This window comes from Molossus molossus, unplaced genomic scaffold (genome assembly GCF_014108415.1).
Source record: "Molossus molossus isolate mMolMol1 unplaced genomic scaffold, mMolMol1.p scaffold_m16_p_5, whole genome shotgun sequence".
In the NCBI taxonomy this organism is placed as follows: Eukaryota; Metazoa; Chordata; class Mammalia; order Chiroptera; family Molossidae; genus Molossus; species Molossus molossus.
This window is the reverse complement of record NW_023425388.1, coordinates 64,888,287-64,909,577: the sequence shown is the minus strand read 5'-3', so window position 1 is coordinate 64,909,577 and position 21,291 is coordinate 64,888,287. Positions and strand designations below refer to the sequence as shown.

The following is a 21,291-nucleotide window of genomic DNA, read 5'->3' as shown; positions in this document are numbered from 1 at the left end:
CCCACAAATAATGTAATAACCAAGAGTACAAGCTCTGTGGCCTGACAGCCTGAGTTCACATCTTAGTTCTGCCACCTACTAGCAGAAGTTGGCACATAGAAAGAATTCAATGAATAGTAGCTATTATCTTACCATTCTCAGATATTAAGAAAAACAATTCATTATTTTAGAAATATTTATTCTTTTAAGAAAAGTTATCTCATCAGTTTTCATAGGCATTATTTTTAATCATTTAAAACTCTTCACTCTCTCCCAGCCAGTGTGGCTCAGTGGATTGAGAGTGGTCCCATGGACTGAGAGGTCCCAGTTCAATTCCCAGCCAGGGCAAATGCCTGGGTTATAGGCTCGATCCCCAGTTGGGGGGGGCCTGCAGGAAGCAACTGATCCATGTATCTCCTTCACATTGATTTTTCCACCTCTCTCTCTCTAAAAAAAGAAAATCAATAAAAATGTTTTAAAAAAAGTATTTATAAAATAATAACAACAATAATAATAATAATAAATGAATAAACAAAACTCTTCACTCTGTATTATTCAGTCACATTTCTAGAGACCAAAACTGGAAACAGGACTTCGGACAGGAAAAAAATTCCTTTATAATTTCTTCAAGTCACATTCCTATTTATCCATCCCTGTATACATTAAAGACCTGGTATGGTCAAGGCATCACTCCTGCCAGAAGGCTTCAATATAACTAACTCCTTTTTTGTTCTCTCTTACCCTAAGTATTCTCATTTCCTCTTTTCTAACTATCTGTCTTGCTGTCTACTGCTCCCTATATCTACAGAGTCTAATTAACTTTCTGGCTCCAGTAAAATAATCAATGTCATCCCATAAGGGCAGAGAACCAGAAAATTAGCTGTTTCTAGCCACTCTCATTATTTTTTCTCCTAATACTAGTCTGCTTCTTTCAGCTGAGTTTACACTCTCTATGAAAACTTTCCTACTCAACTCTCTCTTATGTCAAGGGATTATCTTATTCACCCCTTTTGTCATTTCTATGTGCCTTTGTATCTTTATTTCCCATTGTTCTCTATTTGTTCTCCCTTCTGGTTGCATTGTTTTTCTTTCTTTTCTTTTTTATAAAGATTCCCATCTTTCTTATCCATTCTTCTTTTTTGAGCTAAGTTATCTTGTTCTCACTAGCCACTACTGCTAAGTATCTTAAAACATTAAGCACCCCCTGGCCAAACAAAATTAATTTTTACTGTCAGTATTCATATAATACTATAATTTTCAAAATTTCGTTCCTTTTGACAATTTTGTGAACAGAGCATCAGTGGCTCCATGAAAAGGCATTGAATATAAGTGTGTTGGTTAATTTTATTGCCATCTTGGTTAGGCCAAACTTGGTCTAATATTATTCTAGATGTTTCTGTGAAGGTTATTTTTAGGTGAGATTAACACTTAAATCAGTAGACTTTGAGTAAAGCATATTATCCTCCATGATGTGGGTGGGCCTCTCCCAGTTAGGCCTTAACCAAAAAAAAAATTTAAAAAAAAGAAAGAAAGAGCCCTGGCTGGTTTGGCTCAGCAGTTAGAGCGTCAGCCCGCGGTCCAGAGAGACCTGAGTTTGGTTCCCGTTAAGGGCACGTACCTCGGTTGCAGTTTGTCCCCGGCCCTGGATGGGTCATGCGGGTGGCAACAACTCAATGTGTCCCTTTCACGTCAATGTTTCTCTCTCTCTCTCCCTCCCACTCTATCTGAACAAAAATATCGAAAAATGTCCTCAGGTAAGGATTTAAAAAAAAAAGAAAGACTGGCTTCCTCCACAAAGAGGGAATTCTGCCAGCAGATTGCCTTTGGACTTGAACCGTAATTCTTCCTTGGGTCTCCAGCCTGCTGGCCTACTCTATATATTCTGAATTTGCCAGCCTCCACAACTGCACGAGCTAATTCCTTAAAATAAATCTCTCTCTATATATATATATACTTTATTAGTTCTCTTTCTCTGGAGAACTCTAATACAATAAGTAAGCAGACACTTCTGTTAAGAAGTTATATTATTTCTCAAAGGCCATTTATGACTCTATCATTGACTTCTCAATTGGAAGAACATAGCTAATTAAACACAATACAGCTAATAGTAATCTTATATCAACAGACTGTTAAGAAACCACACATTTATTATAGTAATTTTCAGGTTATAAAAAGCAACATCATCCCCAAATACCCTTTTTTAATATAATCCTAAATGAAACTGTGCCAATTGATTGGGGTGGGGGGTAAACTAGAGATTTTATCTGATCTCTTTACTGAGAAACTTTTTTGAGATAAATGATAACCCAGTATGAGAAATGGGTTATCAAATCTTTTTTAAGAACGCATCACTTACCTCACTGACTTCTCTATCTGCCTCTCCAGTTCTATTCTGAGTCTCCAGGAGAGTAATCTGAGAAGATAGTTTTTCTGAAAGTCACAAAATAAATAACCTTAGAAGATATAAGTAGAATGTTTAAAAAACCAGAGGCATGATTTTGTGTGTGAAGCTATTTGAGATACATGAAATAATCAAGAGGAAAGAAACAGACAAAATAGTTTGAGGAAGATAAAAGACTATTTTATCAAAAAGAAATGGCAAGAAAAAGAGAAGATATAAGATAAACTGCTACTATTTTTTTTGGTATGTGCCCCTAGCAGAAACCGAACCTGCAACTCTCTGGTCTGCATGCCGATGCTCCAACCGCTGAGCCAAACCGGCCAGGGTGATAAACTGCTACTATTAAGTGATAATAATGAACCTGAGTGAAGTATGATAAATAGTGAAGGCTTTAAAGTAGAAGGACATCTAAGCATGTGACAAGCAGTAGCTCTTTCTGCAGCATAATTTGGGACATCTCTGGCAATAAATTTGCCTTAATCTATCTATAATCCTACTGTGTTCGTAATAAACATCTTATATTTATATAGCACTTATAATATCTTCAATATTCTTTTACATATATTCATAAAGACATCAAATTTTAGCACTAGAAGGGAGCAATCCAATCTCCTCAATGACCATATGAGGAAATGAAGAAATGACATGACCTATAACTAGCTCACAGAGACCTGAAATCAGAATCCAGTCTTCTGAGTTGTATCTCATGTTCTATTATAATGCATACATTTAAAAAGGGTAGAAGCACTTTGGAGGATAAAAATATTGGATATTAATATGCCCCCAAGTAGCTCACACTCTTTCTGAGAAGCTAAAACAGATATAGTAAAAAACAAAAAAACATCAAAACATCAGCCTATTGTTTATACTTCATCCAAATGTTTCAAGATAACCTACATGGGCCTCATAATTTGACCCCCCCTTATTCTCATACCTCCTCTTCTTGCACTGCTCCTTTTAAGTTTTCTCTCAAAACATTGACCTTCTTTCTGTCTGTAAACATTCAGGGTTACTCATACCTCAGGGTATTTACACTGCTTTTTCTCTGCTTGGCCTCTGCATGGCTGTTCCCTTTTCATCATTCAGGTTTCAAGTTCTCAGAAAGGCCTACCCTGATCACTCTAATGCTGCTTTTCTCTTCCCACAGGCACACTTGCAGTAACCTATTTTATTTTTATCCTAATACTTATAACTCTCTAAAATTTTCTTATTTATATAGATGTTTGTGGCCTGTCTTCCCTTCTACTATGTTCAGAGCAGTATCCTTAGCAACTAGATTGGTGCCTAGCACACAGGAAAGGCACCATAAAAATTTGCTGAATGAATGAACATTCACCAAACAAATGAATTCAAGACACAATATGTTCAGACACTTCACAAGATTATTTGACGAGGCACAGTGGTAGAAAAGTGCAAAGGATGAGTTGAGCAGAACACGACACATAAAACAAAGGTAACCTTTGAGACCAGACATGAAACTAAGGGCAGTGATCTCTGCAGAAAAGAGCAAAGAGAATGGAACACCGGTAACACCTCTAAACCATAATGACAATGGCAGGCATTGTTTGCAAAACTGCAAAATAAACATCATGGATAAGGTCTCAAAGAAGTACTTTGAGTGGGTTAAATAGTGAGCTGAATTTGTGATGTTCTTTATGTATTAGCAATGGTGGGAATAGTCTAATATAAAAGTATAATCCCCAGTTAAGAGCTAAGGGGGACTGTAAAAAGGTTAAGGTGTAAATATTGGCTTTAGAGTTTAAGAAATGATACAAACTTTACTTGGTATTCATTTTCACTCAGAAGACAGAGTATATTAGTTGGTTAATCCAGGATAAAACAGATCAGTATAGCATTAATAACTACAGGCTACTAAAACCACAAAGTCCTTGTGAAGCGAGTGATACATGGAAGAAGGTGTATCTTCATTCTTACTAACTGTTCACACACATTCTAACAGAATAAAATGCTAATTTATTGTTTAATCCAACAAAACTTTATACGGCAGCTACTATAGGTACTATTCTAGTTGTTGGCAAAGAAGAAGAAGAAGAAGAAGAAGAAAACAGGCCCTTGGCTTGAAAGAGTTTGATTTAATCTTTGAAGAGCAAATAGTATAAAATATAAACATACTATTTTAATATAATGTTCAAGGAATGCAATGATGTTACAAAAGCACAGAAACTCATTCAACCCAACTTTGGGGGATCAAAGTACTTCCTGAAAAAGATAATGCCCTAGCTGAGGCCTGAAAGATTAGTATAGGGTTCTCAGTTGAGTACAGCATGAGTAAAACCCAAAATGGTTTCTACCTTTGAACCTTTATTTATACAGATCTCTATGACCTCATCTCACAAATTTATTACCAGGAATTTCCTTTCTTTTTTCATTTTGCCTATTTAAAAATTCATCATCTCATTAAAGTCCTATTTAGGCCATACTTCCTAGAAGAGTCCTAGACCACTCCAAAATGAATAGAATACAGACATCCTGCAGCATTTATAGCCCATGCTGTAAAATGTTGGCATTGTGTTTGAATCGTTTAATGTGTGTTAATCCTATCTTCGGTAATCACTGGCTCAGCTATCTAAGTAAGATCTTTATTATCAAACAATCAGAGAATCTATATATTATATACATATCGTGGTAAAAGTAGAGGCAGAATTACGGTTTTCATTTATACATACCATTCTCAGCTTTCAGTTCCTCCAGTTCTATAGAACTAAGGAGCAAGGCTCCCTTTTCATTCTCTAGCTCTACCACTCTCTTCTGCAAAAAGGCAATACTCTCCTCAGTGACTGCCTAAATTGTAGAAAGACAACAAATTAATGATCTCCAGTAGAAAACTCATACTAATGCCAGATAACCTCCAGCATTTTCTGTCTTCTACAAAGTTCTTCAACCATGAAAATACTTTAAAAATAGCATCTACTTATTGCCTAAGTGATCATTAAAGAATTTTTATTCTACCAAAAAAAAAAAAATTTTTTTTTTCACACAAACTTCCCGTTCATTGTTTTTTTTAAATTTAAAACTGAAGCCTGATTACAAAGGCAGAAATCCCAAGTCTACTTACATAGGAAAGAATATTATCAGGTCCACAAACAAATAGCATCACAAAATTAGATTGCCACCTGATAAGGTTGCTCTCCAGAAGGAGACTAAACATAAAGAGAAGCTCTCAAGGAAGAACAGAAGCAAAAGTAATATGTACCCCTTAAAAAAGGAGGAAGAGCCATAATTGTTTTTGCTTTTTCTTTTGTTTCATGTATGCATATGTACTGTTTGCTTTCCCTAAGAACAGGCAAATATCAAATCATGCCACATCTTTAGTTTTATGTCTTTTTATATATTTTTCTTCTCCAAGGGGATTATTCTATATAATTTTTCAGAAAACTGGAGAATTTTTGAGCCTTGAGGGTCTTTACAGCTCACTCAGCCCCAAACCTTCATTTCATGTTTAAAGAAATGGCAGGAGATGAGTTTTTAGGATTTTATGGTTTTTATACTGAGGGAAGTTTCTAATTTGCATTACATAGGGCACGTAAAACACAAAGTCACAGTGTTTCTGGCTTAAAGAATGAGGAGGAGAGAGACTTTGGGACAAACACAGCTGTGAGAATGTATGCGGGGAAATCAGAAAGAGAAAAAACTATTCAGCAAGGGGGAGTCCTAATTTCTATACATAAACTATGAACAATGAACTATATGAATTTTCAGGGCTGACTTGGAGCAGTCTGGCTAAGAGAAAAGTAAGTCAACCGAGTTTTGAGTGGCTGCCTACCATAGGTCAGAGTTTGTGGTTTGATAAAACGTAATCAAAAGTCTTTAGAATTTAGAAATAACAGAAGAATCTTGAGAACAAAACATTCACAATATTTAGGATTCAATACAAAATCACTCATCACACAAAGAAACAGGAAAATGTGACTGATTCTCAGAATAAGCAAATAAATATAATCAACAGAGATCAAGTACAAAATGGTGCAGATTTTGGAATTCGCAAACAATGATTTTAAAGATACAATTATAACTCTCTCAGGACATAAAGAAAAATATGCTTATAATGAACTAAAAAAAATAAATAAACGTCTTAGTAGAGACATCCTTAGAAAAATAAAGGGTAAAATGAGCATAAAAATTAGTTGAAAGAATAATGACCAAAAATTTCCCAAACACAAATTTATACATGTAAGAAACTTAACAAAAGCTAGGGAAGAAAATTACAAAGAAAACCACAACTAAGTATATCACAAACAAGGATAAGAAGAAAAGTCTGGTAAAACTGTGATCTGCGGCGTCTACCTTTTGTTAATATAATACATATAGCACCTATAGCATTAAGAATAGCACAAGAGCCGGGCCGGTGTGGCTCAGTTGTTGACCATCGACCCATGCACAAAGAGGTAGCTGGTTTGATTCCCAGTCAGGGCACATGCCCAGGTTGTGGGCCCGATCCCCAGTGGGGGACATGCTGGAGATGGCCAATTGATGTTCTCTCTCATCAATATTTCTCTCTCTCTCTCCCTCTCCCATCTTCTCTCTCTAAAAATCAATAAAGAAAAAAAAAATAGCACAAGGGTTTATAATTACAAGGTTTCTACATTTTAAGTGGAGTGGAACAGCATAACTCTAAGAAGACGACATGGTTAAGAATATATATTGTAAAAAAGATAAATCATATTAATACTAGTCAAAAGAACAGTTATATTAATATCAGACAAAAAGTACATCTCAGAGCAAAGAATGTCACCCAGGATAAAGATGGTCATGATAAATGGGTCACAATAAAAAAGACATAAAAATCGCAGATACAGAGAATAAACTGATGGGAGGGGAGCTTGGAGGGATGGGTAGAAAAGGTGACAAGATTAAAAAGTACAAGCTGGCAGTCATAAAATAGTCACAGGTTTGTAAAGTACAGCATAGGGAATATAGTCAATAATATTGTAATAACTATATATGGTACCAGGTGGGTACTAGATTTAACTGGGGGCTGGGGGAGCGGTCACTTCACAAATGTCTAACCACTATACTGCATACCTGAAACTAAGATAACATTGAATGTCAACCATAGCTGAAAAAATAAACAAAACAAAAAGACATAAAGATCCTAAATGTTTAAATCCCCAATAATACAGTTTGAAAATACATGATGCAAAAATTGAAAGAACTGTAAGGAGAAATAGATAAATCCACAACTATAATCTGAGATTTCAATATTCATCTTAATAATTGAGAGAACAGGTAGGCATAAAAGCAGCATGGATATATAGTACACTTGAATAACACTATCAACCAACCTTACATGACTGCCATTTATAGAACACTTCAGCCAACAAGAGCAGACTACACATTATTTTCAAGTATATATGAGATATTTACCAAAGTAGACAATATTCTGGGCCATAAGACAAGTCTCAATCAATTCTAAAAGATTCAAGTCATATAAAATAGGTACTCTGGAATTAAATTAAAAATCAGAAAGACCTCTAGACATATCACCTACAAATATTTGGAAATGTAATAACCCAAAGGGCAAAAAAGAAATCAAAAGGTATATTTGTATTGTGAACTGAGTGAAAATGAAATCACAAAAGAATTTGTGGGATGCAGCTAAAGCAAATTTTAGGGGGAAATTTATAGTACAAAATGCCTACATTAAAAATAAGAAAGGTCTCAAACTAAAAGACTCAGATAACACCTTAAGAAGCTAACAAGAAATCAAATCCAAAGTAAACAGAAGAAAATAAATAACAAAGATAACAGTATAAATCAATAAAATAGCAAACAAAAAAACAACAGAGAATCAATAAAGCCAAAGCTGTTTTTTTGAGATCATTAAAGTTGGGAAACCTCTGGGCAGTCTAACCTGTATAAGAGGGAAAATGCAAATGACCAATATCAGGAAGGGGAGAAGTGACATCACTACAGATTCTACTGATATCACAAAGATAATTAGGGACTATTGTGAATAACTTATAACTATAAATTTGAGACTTTAAATAAAAAGGACACATTCCCTACAAGATATAAAACACCAAAGCTCAATGAAGGACAAATAGATGACTTGAATAGTTACTAAACAAAAATAATTTGAACAAAAACATGCTCCCACAATAAAACTCCAGGACTAGTTGGCTTCACTGGTGAATTTTTACAAAAAAATTTAAGAAAGAAATAATACCAAGTATAGACAGAACCTTAAAAAAAAAACTAAAGAGAAAGGAATACTTCCCAATTCATTCTAAAAGGCCAGCATTACTCATGGCAAAACCAGAAAAGGATACTACAGAAAACTATAAGCAAACTAATATTTCTCATGAACATAAATGCAAAATTTTAGCAAATTGAATCTGACAAAATAGATAATGTGAGGTTTATCCCTGCAATTCTCATTCACTGCTGATGGGAATGTAAAGTGGTACAACCACTTTGGAAAACAGTATGGAAGTGTCCTAAAACCTCCAAAATACCTCCCATATGACCCAGGCATTCCACTTCTAGGTATTTATCAAGTATTAAGAAAGCATAGGTTCAAACAAAATTTGTAAAAGAACATTCATAGAAGCTTTATTTGTGATAGCCAAAAACTGTCAACCACCCAAATTTGTCCAAGAATAAATGGATAAACTGTGGTATGTACAATATCCTCAATAAGACAAAGGGATGAATTATTGCTACACACATAATAGGATGAATCTCAAAATAAGTATGTCAAACAAAAGAAGCCAGAAAAAAATAAAAAGTACATACAGGTTATATAAAAACCTAAAATACAGAAACTAATCTATAATGATAGAAAGAAGATCAAAGGTTGCCTGGGTAGGGGGAGATGTGAGAAAAAAATTAAAGGGAGATATGTGCCCTGGCTGGTTTGGCTCAGCAGTTAGTGTCGGCCTGCGGACCAGAGAGACCCAGGTTCAGTTCCCGCTAGGGGCATGACCTTGGTTGTGGTTTGTCCCTGGCCCCAGTTGGGGTTGTGTGAGTGGCAGCCAGTTTATGTGTCTCTCTCACATCGATGTTTACTCTCTCTCTTCCTCCCTCTCTCCTTCCTGCTCTATCTGAGGATAGATGCAAAAATGTCCTCGGGTGAGGATTAAAAAAAAGGAGGCATGGTAATGAATATGTCCATGTTCCTGATAGTGGTGATAGTTTAACACATATGCCAAAATGTATCAAATTATATACTTTAAAATGTGTATATTATTATACCTCTATTCAAGCTGTTCTAATCATGCAAAAGAAAAATGCAATATATTAACAAAATGGAATACTTTTCAGCAATATTAAAGAACAAATTATAATACATGGAACAATATGGATAAATCTCAAAATATGCTAAGTGAAAAAAGCTTTACACAAAAGAGCACATATGTATGGTTACATTAATATTATGTTGTAGCCCTGGCCGGTTTGGCTCAGTGGTTAGAACGTCCACTTGCGGTCCGGAGAGACCCGGGTTCGGTTCCCGCTAAGGGCATGTACCTCGGTTGCAGTTTGTCCCCGGCCCTAGTTGGTCGTGCGGGTGGCAGCCACTTGATGTGTCCCTTCCACATCGATGTTTCCCTCTCTCTCTCTTCCTCTCTCTCCCTCCCACTCTATCTGTACAAAAAAATGGAAAAATGTCCTCGGATGAGGATAAAAAAAAAAAAAAAATTATGTTGTAAAACATAGAACACAGGTTGTCTCTGGGGAGGAAGAGTGGGAATGATTGCAAAAGGGTATGAGTTGAAACCTATATAATTTTTTTAAACTAATGTAACCAACCTCAATAAATAAAAAGGGTAGAAGGATACTATCTGGGATGATGGTAATAACATATCCTGGATTTAGGTAACACAGGTATATGCATTTAGCAAAACTAAATAAATAGTACACTTAATATTTGACCATTTCATGTTCTATAAATCCTCTAAAAAACTATAAACAAATATTAAAATCTTGTCAATGACATGCATGCTGAACTAAAAAATGTATACAACCTACTGTGAAATGTATGAAAAATTGATCAATGGATAAATGAATATTTGGTAAAGTAAGTAAAATGTTAGCGATAGAATCTACATGGTGGGTATACTCATGTTCTTTTAATTTTTTTGAATTGTTGAAAATGTCTTAACAAAATATTGGAGGAAATAGTTGAGAATGAAAGAATAGAAGAGATTGGAAAGCCTAGATGCTAGAAACCAGGAAGCAAACATTTTTATCAGTGCATGGTACTGCCCAGGGAACATGGGACTCTGCTATCCAGTGTCTGTCAGTTCGGAAAGGTATACTCTTATAACAAAGACAAATGCATCCAGTTATCCTAGTGTGACACTAGCTCATTAAGATCATCAAACTAACTCCCCTTGCTCTATTATTCATGCTCAATCAGCAGCCTTCTGGTGATTATAATCTAACTTCCCACAGATATTTTTATAGAAGGGAGAAAGAACATACTGGCCAAACAACAGCCATTTGGTAATTAAATGTTTTACTATTAATTAATTAATGGGAGCATTATGATTTCTATAATAAACCTATAAATTTGCTTAGACCAAAATGTATAAATTAAACCTGATCAAATCTCAGCCTACCAAAAATAAAACTGTCTTCTCAACTGAGAAAATTAATTATAAGATAAAAAAAAAGATTAATCTCTAATATAGATTTCTAAGACCTTAGAATCAGAGAGGCTCTTGAGATCATGGTGTTTGTTATCTACTTTTTTCTCATTCGTTGCTGAGACACTAAATTAATGACTTTCCTGATTCCTTCCAAAAAAGCATTTCATCAGGCATAAAAGCTTATACTGCTTTCTGGAATAAATTCTCAATAGACATCCAAGGACAAATAGTCCATATTCATAAGAATTGTACATTTGATTACCTGTGCACTCTCATTATAAATATCTGGGAAAGAAGTCTGAGTTGCTGTTTCATCACTCTGCAAGGCTGATTTATTTAGAAATTGGCTAATTTCCTTGGATTTTTGCTCAAGTTGATCTAAGGAAAAGAAAATAAATAGAAATAATCTCTTCCTCAAGTCTGAAACTTAATGAGTTATTATTTTCTAGGGATACACTATATACTGTTTAGTTATCTTAATTAAAATTATGCTGACAATGACAACATTTTTTCAACTGTTTAAATGCTCTCAAGAACCAAAAGGCATCCTTGCTTCAAAGGTAAAATAGAACAGGCCTAGGCATTTTTTAAAAGTCATTTTTCCTTTCTTCCTTTAAAATGCCTTTAGCATTTTAAATTTTATTTCTTCATTCTTCACTTAAGTGTTATAAATCCCATCGAGATTCTGTAGCACAATTTGAAACATGAACATGGTCCACTTAAGAGGGCGGTGTGCTTGTAACACACTGCTCCCGTGTTATGCCCCTCCAGGCTTTCTGGTTAATGTTCAGTTCTTCAATACAGATCTTCCACTTAATTCTTTCTAAAATCTTTCCTTTATGTATAAGCCAATCTATTAGAATTAAACTAAATTACAGGCATCTATTACTTTAATAACTTGTTTTTAAAAACATGTTTTCTTTAAGCCTTCATAAAGGATAAACGTTTCCTTTAAAAAGAAATTTTCCATGCTAAGAAAAGCATTCAGATTCGCATTTAGAAGTAAAACTGACTCCACGCAATTCAGTCCCCCCCTACCTATGCACCTAGATCTGGCCTGCGTTATCCATGAATTAATTCAAATCCTACTCATTTCAGTCACTGAACCCTTCAGACCCCAGTCATGTTTCACATTGCATTCTTTTAAATATTTAACACATCATTATCAATAGTTTTTAGTACTACAATGATAATTATAGTATTAAGCAAGATTATAACTTCAGTCAGAGGCAGAAGAAACGCAACAAAGAGTTCATAAGAGAAACCTTTCTTAATCCTATTGATTCAATTGGTTTGAGCAAATGATGCCATTAACAGATCCCTAAAATTCTAAAATAGAAGCATTCAAGTACTGGACAAGAGGGCTTCAAAAGCAATCAAACACTGACCTTCCAGCTGTTGAATGGCCTGGGCTGAATGAAGTGCCTGCTCATTCTTATCTTGAAGTAGCTTTGAATTTTCACTCTTTAGAGCACCACAGGCAGAGCTTAGTTCTTGCTCAGTCTTTTGAAGACTCAAAATGTGAGCGGTCTTCTCTTCCATTTCTGCTTTGTGCTTCTGCTCCAAAGCACTGTACCGGGACTGAAGTTCAACCTGGGCTTGACCTGCGTGCTCAAGCTGTTCCCGTAGATGATGCATTTCGTCCTGCAGGTTATGGAAGGATAATTTTCTCTCTGCCACTTCAAGTTCCATCTTTTCCATGAGAATCTTGGACTCCTGTCTTTCTGTTTCCACAGTGTTTATTAAAGTAGTATGCTCAGCTTCCATCTGCTGTAACTGCTGAGAGAGAATCTAAGAAAAAAAGACAAAGCCTCATGAACCATAAATTCATTCTTTCATTTCAATAAGCATAAGGAAATGCCTCTTCTGGGTGAAGAATGGGGCTAGACACTCAGCATCAAACCTACAACTACATAAGACCCTTGATTTTTGCTTCTTAATACTTTTGACAGCTTTTACTTATTTGTGCTATTAATTGTATTTATTTGTGTTATTATCATATAATTTCTGTCTCTCCTAATACAAAATAAGTTCAACAAGAGAAGGGACTGTGTCTGCTTTATCATCACAGCTCTCCAACATGTAGCACAGTATGTGGCATTGTGAGTACATGATAATCAATAAATACTGAATATATGAATGAATCCAGTCCTTGCCCTCAGGAATTCAGAGTTCAGTGGGAGAGTCATACTTAAACAGATTAATATAATGCAAAATGATAGAGACCATGAAGGAAAAACTTATAACATTTTAAAAGGAACAGAGAAGGAGGAAAATATACCAAAGGTCACATATATGTAACCATCTATAAAGTACCTATCTAGTAAGTGGCATAACTGGGATTTGAACCCGATTATCTGATGACAGTAAGAGAGGGGCCTCAGGGTCAGTAAACGACTTTTGTTAGGACTGGAGATAAGGGAACATGTTTCTATGCAAGAAAGTTCATGTTAAGGAGTTGAAAATTAAGAAAGAGATGGCTGACTTTCTCCAGCAGCAAGCTGCACCCAGATGAACAAGCAGAGAATGTGAAATGTGGCACCAATTTCACGTTACAATGTGGCATTTTGAACGTGATAGGGCAGGGCCACAGGGAATCCAAGAGCTGGTAAAAGAGTAGCCCAAATAGCCATGGCTTTATACTAGAAAGGCAAAAGGCCAAAAAAGAAATAACAATACCAGAGGAACAAACTGAAAGGATCAAGGGACCTCAATCAGAAGGAAGATCAGGACAGTCTAAGAAAGGGAACAACAAGGTGGGTTACAGTCAGGGTATGAATACTTGAGTTTAAGATCTTAGAACATCAGCAACCTTGATCACCATTAGATTCAAGGGGCTCTTGCATGGTGAGATTATTTTAATCCAACAGAAAGTCAACCAGCCAAAACGAGCATAGAAGGAACAGTAGTACATAAAGCACAGGAATCATGCAAGACAGAGAAGAAGTAAACTGAAACCAGAGGAGAATGTGACATTCTAGAGAAAGTAGCACCCTAGATTTAAAATCACAAAGGAAAAACATGAAATGTAAGCTCAGAGGGGAGGACTGGATGAAAGAAGAAGAGATTAGCCAAAGAACATATATGTATAACCCACAGACACAGACAACAGCGTGGTGATGGCCAGAGGCAAGGGGGAGCAGGGGTTGGGTTGAGGTGGGCAAGGGGAGGGGGAATAACAGTGTCAACAATAAAAATAAAAAGAATTATAGGTAAATATAAAAAATTTTAAAAAGAAACATGTTAAATGTAAGCTTCATGAGGGAAGAAACGGTACTGTATCTGTTTTGCATATATGTATCACCACCACAGGGAATTTGTTGAAAGAATGAATAAATGCCATCAATTCTCTGAAAACTTATAACAAAATCTTATACCTGCTGCCTGGCAAGCTAAAGTAGAAATGAGTAAAGATCATAAGGCAGTACCTGGTTTCTCTGTTCGGCAGCAGTCAGCTCCTGTTGCAGCAAGTCCACAACCTGAGCACGGCCCAACAAGGCTTCTTCATGCTCTTCAAGCTTCCTCTGCAGCACCCTCAATTTCTGAGAAGAAAATGTTTTAGATAATATGCTAACATGTGAGCACTATTATCTGCTTACCTCTCAAACTGTCGTGTAGATTTGTGCATTTAAGATTTTGGGATGTTGAGGATGACAGATTAAAGAGTGGGACACCAGCATGCCATGCTCCCCAACCAGCAGCAAGAAAGCATCTCCAAGAATGTCTCCTCCACAGCACTGACAACCACCAAACTGAGATGCAAGCAAGTTCCTAAATTAGGAAGCCTTTCTAATGAAAGAAAATGACATATATCCACTTTTAAAATTATACAGTCAATGTCCTGTACCTAAATAACATAGGTACATGTATACCTCACTCACCAACGAGTATATTCTCTACAGGCAAGAACCATTTTTCTTCTAGTGTCATGCACAAGGCATGCACTCAATAAACATTTGCTGAATGAATAAATTTATGATACATTTATGTATTAATATTCTACTTTAAAGAGTGTTGTATTCTGAAACCTTATTTAGTGGTATATTCTGAAGGACTGCTTAGAACTTGGAAGAAGTTTTCACTCAAAACAATTAAGTAGATCAATCATGAAAGACTACTGAAGTGCCTTTAGGTACTACACTGCACTATACACTAAACAGAAACAAATACCTTTGAGTTAGTAGGTGATAAGCTCAAAAACAATGAAGCCAATTTTCAAGAGACTCAATAAAATTTTTTTAAAGTATTGATTTAATAAGACTTCATGGCTTTAAAATCAATCCTTGTCATCTTTAATTTCTGAAGGTTTAAAACTGGCTTCATTGATTTGAAGCTTCAGATCAGGTTTTCAATGCACATAGGTAGTAGCTTATGATCAACAAACCAAAGAGAAACCAATTTCTGACTACCACATACATTTGCCACTTAAATTCAGCTTTTGAGTACCAACAACCTGGTTAAAGAAGAAAGTAAGGATAAGAAAAAATAATCAATATTATGCAATAGAAGACAAAAACACCAAAAAGAAGCCAATTAAGGAGCACACTTAGGCTATGTGAAGAGCAGTGTGTAAAGGTGAAAAAGTGGCTGTGACAATTAAACGTTAACCAAAATGACAGTCATTCTACTAAGTTTTAGCAACACACCTGTTGCATCTCTGTTTCCACATCTGCCTGGGTTGCTAACTGAAGAAGCTCATCTTCATGAAGACGAACTTGTGTTTCAAAGCGGGCATCTTTCTCTCGGACCACCTGCTGCATGGAACTCAACTAAAGACACACACACACCAGAGAAACTATACAAGTTACACTCCTCAAATATCACAAACAAAACTCAGACTATTCTCCAAAGATAGACACAGAGAACTGATAGACAATAGGTTTTTCAAATTCAATTTTGAATGTCCAAGTCGATAATGTTGGAAGAGAGACAGGCCTGACAGTAACTTCCAAATGTGACAGAAAGCCTATTATCAAATTCAGAAGTCAGCCTGAATATAATTTTGAATGAAAATTATAATTGCATGGTTGCTAGAAGTGTTTATACAAAAGGTACATATATTTTAAAGTTTTAAGGAGATTAGAATATTAAACATTCAAAGTGAAGTTAGATTTCAGGAGGGAGTTCTTTCAATATCACACTCATACTCAAAAACTTTCAATGAAATTCTCATAAGTCGAACTTCAAACTTATGAATCTTTTTATTCAGGATTCTCTGCAATGGAAAATAAAAATCTTTCTTTCTAGACTTATTTTCAAATAATTGCTTCTACTAAAGAACTTTGTGAGCCTGGCTGGTGTGGCTCAGTGGTTGAGCGTTGACCCATGCACCAAGAGATCGCCGGTTCGATTCCCAGTCAGGGCACATGCCCAGGTTGTGGGCCCAATCCCCAGTGGGGGGCATGCAGGAGGTAGCCAATCCATGTTCTCTCTCACTGATGTTTCTAACTCTCTTTCCCTCTCCCTCTTTCTTTCTCTAAACATCAATAAAGAAAAAAAAAGAACTTTGTGGATTTCCTGACCCACACCACCTCCCCAGATAGCTCTTTTCAGTTGTCATTATTTGAAGGTTTCTACATCACCCTCACTTGTAACTGGTTTTTAACAGAATGACATGGAAATATATTGACTGACTGTGCTGCTCAGTATCAGTGTTGTTTTGTTTAGAGGTTTTGTGTGCATGCGTGTGTGTGTCTGTGCACCCACATGCATGAGTGCCTGCTTATTCATTTCATTAAGGTCTTTGGTTGAGCATGCCCACAAGTTCTTAAGATGTCCATTTCGTATTGGTCCTTAACTATTGTTGATTTCTCAATTTGTGACACATTGAATTGACCTTGGCTTTCCTTCTGGGTAGGACAAAAATCCAAAATTTTTCTGATTATCTGAATTCTGACATCGCTATGAACTTGGAATCCTGTGTTTAAAGTATATAGGTGCTGAAGTCCTTCATTAGCCAAACAAACCTACATATAATTTTCCATAAATGTTCCATAGTCTTTTTCTTCCCTCAGACTTTGCTCACACCATTCTCTACAAATAAAATACCTTCCCCCACCTTGTCTAGAATATTACCTATCTATCAAATTTTGCCTAATACTAACTTTTCCGTGTAATCTTCCTTGGTTGTCACACTCAAAGTGACCACTTTCACCTCTCAAAATACTTTCAGGCCATGTTGCTATTGCTATGTGCTTACTTGGACTGACTTACATTGTGATGGATCTGTTAATATGTTTATATATCTCGGCTTCAGTGTTTTAAGCCACTCGTGGGTAAATTCATATTTTGTATTTTCTTTAAATATAATTTTATTGATGTTTTAGAGAGAGAGGAAGGGAAAGAGAAACATGGATAGCTGCCTCCTGCACGCCCCCTACTGGTGATAGAGCCCACATCCCTGGCATGTGCCCCTGACCTGGAATGGAACTGGGACTTCTCAGTCCATGGGACAATCGACGCTCAATCCACTGAACCACACCAACCGGGCCATATTTTGTATTTTCTATCCTAAATTGCATATAATGCTTGTATATAAAAAGGACACAATGAAAGCTAATAGGTAAAAGTAAGGATTTTAGGATCTACAATTTTAACTGTATACACAGCAGTAGATAATCCACAGACAGAAGGCACCACTAACACCTAATGCAAAGGCACCTCAGAAAAAAAAGAAATGTGTCATGAACCAAAAGCATTCCCTAAGGAAAAATATGGGAGTAGGTGGTAAAACTGGAAATTCAGAACAATAGAGCAGAGAAAGAGTTGAAGACACCAGTCCAAATAGTCTGGTCCTGGTAGAAGAAAAAATTATGAAGAATGTCACACACTAGTGTCATTTAATATTAAATCACATAACCTATACTACTTTCTCATTATATACTCATTAAGTAATCATCTGATTATAATTTAACTTCCCACTAAGATTTTATTATAAGGAAAGAATGGACATAATCATATATATTTCTTTTAGTTTATCTATCAGTCTATTTTTAACTTAGCATGAGCCCATTCCTAAGAGACTGAATCTCTGCGTGCTATTAAAATCAAATATCTGGGCCTGTAGAACTAAGAAACAGGTATCAATTTGGCTATGGCAAATTCATCAAGGTAAATAACACTTATAATTATTCTCCCACCACCATACCCTTTTAATTTCTAGTGTAACACTCTAGCTTTATACTTTCATCAACTAAGATTTTGAAAGTGAGTGTCTGAATTGACTTGTCATGAAATAACCTATTAGATTTTTGTGATTCTTTATGCTAATGATTATGAGGTAACTTCCACCCTACCTGAGCAGCTTGCTCTGCCTGTGTCTGGCTGAGCTGGGCTTGTAAAGTACTAATGAGTTCCTCCTTCTCTTGGAGCTGTTGCTTCATCACTGAAAATTCTTCCTTCTCTGTTGAACTCTTATCAAACTGAAGACACAAAAGGAAAGAAATATTTATTTAATCAAAAGAATTAGCATTCTTAATTCTCTCACCTCCCTTTCTCACTTGCCCTAAATACCTACCAATATCCTTCTAATCTCCACTTAACACAAAAGGGAATTTCATGTACTACAGTTTTTAAAAAACAGTTATTGAATTACTTTTCAGCCCTGGCCAGTTTGGCTCAGGGGTTAGAGTGTTGGCCCGCAGGCTGAAGGGTTGAAGGTTCAATTCCCAGTCAAGGGCATGTATCTGGGTTGGAGGTTCAAACCCCCGACCCAGTCAGGGTCATGCTGGAGGCAACCAGTCAGTGTGTCTCTCTCACATCGATGTTTCTCTCTCTCTCCCTCCCCCCTTCCACTCTATCTAAAAATCAATGGAAAAATATCCTCGGGTGAGGATTAAGAACAACACAAACAACTATTTTTCATAGGAAGATAAAAGCAGTAACAGCATTTTTTTAAATGTCTCTAACAAAAAATAAAATAGACTAGACTAGACTAGAATAGAATGTCTCTCACACAGACAGGGACAGTACAGCTAGATAGCAAAGCCAAAAGCCCAAAGACAATATTTACAATAAAACTAGGAAAGTAGTCCCCAAAACCTCAAAATATAAGCAGTTAGGGACAACCCACCAAAAGGCACAACAGATGCATGGTATTAAAGTCTGTGAGAAGAAGCAACAGAGCAACATCTCATGGCCTTGAGAACAGGAAAACTCCAAAAGAGTCAATAAGCACTTATTGGAAAACAAGCTGTCCAATCTTAACAGCAATTTAAATTGGCAGGGCTTGCCCATTCTCCAATATTAGGTAAATGCAAGGAGTCCATAGTAGGAAGGACTAACAGGCTAGAACAACCTAGCTCCTCTGAACTCTCAAAACTGACTTAGCAGGGCTGCCTTCCAATACATAGACCTGCACTAAGAAGAATGTCTAGAAATGAAATAAAAATTGACCAGAGTAGGAATAACCAAAACAGAAGGAAAAGAAGGTCTATACACGTGCTATATAACTAATTATCAACTAGCCATACATGGCTATAAAAGGCTTAAAATAAGCCTAATGTGACTAAGGAATTTAACAATTAACATTTTAGTTAATGTGAAAACTGAAGAAATATAGAATGTTTCCATTAAATACAACTATGTTTTGGTACGACCACATTTCACTTGACTGCCTCATGTAAAATACCGTTGAACTGTCTTGCAAGTACCAAGTGTGCATGTGTGCATGTTGTTCCTAGTGTTATAATAAACACATCTTCTTATCTAGTCAGTGCCAATGGATTGATTCAGTTTGAATGATATCTTTTCTACACATCTATATAATATTTTAATGTGTTTATCGGAATGCTCTATGCAGACAGCCTGAGAAACAATTGATACTTATGTAAATCATAACTGGTAATTAAACTGATATATATAAATACTTATTATTTTAATTATAATTGTATTTTTTCTAGTGCAAAAATAAGTATAGACACGTTTTTAAGTTTAAAATGAAGTCATATTGCTGATGCATAGTTCATTCCACTTTATTTCTAGATAGCCTTCCATTATGTGGATATACCATAGTTTGTTTAACTATTCATCTTTTTTTTTTAACTATTCATCTTTTGATAGAAATATAAGTTGTTTCAAGTTTTTTATTACAAGTAAAGCTGCTATGCACATTTATATACAAGTCTTTGTATGAACATATGCTATCATTTCTCACAGCTGTAGATTTGAAGTTGATACACTTTTCAAAGTCAAATTATTCTCCTAAAAATAATGAACTAGTTTCTCAGTGTAGATGCGAACACTAAAAGAAAATAATGTTTCAGCCCTCAGTTCAGTTATTGAAAAGCTTAGCTATGTTTGGAATAACTTAAGTAAATGAATCTATTTTCTCAATTTTATAAAATCTAAACACAGGTAAATTATTTCCAATGAAAATGTAGCATCCAAATTGAGATATAATGTAAAATATACACCAAATTTCAGACATAGTGCAGAAAAAAATGTAAAATCCCCAAAAACCTTTTATCTTCCAGCTTTGACTTACATGATGAAGAAGCATCTATCCAGTGCTATAGCCTTAATATCTATGAAAGGAGGTGGGGTCACCATAGAGCTAATGCAAAGGGAATGTGACTTAATAGAAGTTTCAAACTTATGCCGTACAGATTTACATATATAGGCCTACCATACCTGTTAATTGCTTAAAAAATCATATTATTATTAAAATAATATTAAAGGGGAGATTATGAAGAATACGAATCCTCTGCTGCAAGAAAAGGCAGGATTGGGTTTCCAGAAGGCCTACATGAGTCTCCAAGAGAGTATATGGTCACAGGTAGAGTGTCAAATAGGGCTTTGAAAAAATAAGCTGTCGACCAAAATAGGTCCAGAGTCATGGAAATAGGGAACAGACTAACAAACCTCAAAGGAATGGGGGGTGGGAGGGGTGGGAAGATATAAACCAAAGAACTTATATGCATATATGCACAACCAATGAACACAGACATTAGGCTGGAGAAAGCAGGAGGGGGGTGAGAGCGGGAAGGAGGGGGTCAATGGGGAAAAGGGGGGAACATCTGTAATACATTCAACAATAAAAAATGAATAAAAATTAAAATAAGAAACAGCAGCAAGAGTTATAAGCAGAATAAGTAGTATATATATATAATAGATGGCCATTAGTTGTTGACTTACTGAAAGAACTATTAAAAATATAGTAGGGTTGATGACACATGTCACAATTCAAAGGTGCAAAAAAGGGTAACTATTTTCTATAAGAAATCTCATCTTGCTTTTGAGCCCACTCAACAGAACAAGACCTATCTTCAACTCATCAATGAACGTAACTCAGTCTCTTCT

The 21,291-nt window shown here is 35.7% G+C and overlaps 1 protein-coding gene across 5 annotated transcripts in view; it reads right to left on the bottom strand.

Moving 5' to 3' along the window:
- GOLGB1 (golgin B1) overlaps window positions 1-21,291 on the bottom strand; it is a 98,401-nt gene that overhangs the window by 44,195 nt on the left and 32,915 nt on the right. For 4 of the 5 annotated variants that reach the window (XM_036242318.1, XM_036242319.1, XM_036242321.1 and 1 more), the window contains 7 exons: window positions 18,288-18,413; window positions 15,639-15,761; window positions 14,421-14,534; window positions 12,381-12,783; window positions 11,255-11,370; window positions 5,068-5,182; window positions 2,336-2,409 (listed from right to left, as the gene is read on the bottom strand). In XM_036242318.1, coding sequence (XP_036098211.1) covers window positions 2,336-2,409; window positions 5,068-5,182; window positions 11,255-11,370; window positions 12,381-12,783; window positions 14,421-14,534; window positions 15,639-15,761; window positions 18,288-18,413 — 1,071 coding nt within the window. Of the gene's footprint in view, window positions 1-2,335; window positions 2,410-5,067; window positions 5,183-11,254; window positions 11,371-12,380; window positions 12,784-14,420; window positions 14,535-14,591; window positions 14,782-15,162; window positions 15,289-15,638; window positions 15,762-18,287; window positions 18,414-21,291 lie in introns of those variants that run through there. The other variant, XM_036242322.1, reaches the window with a different exon arrangement.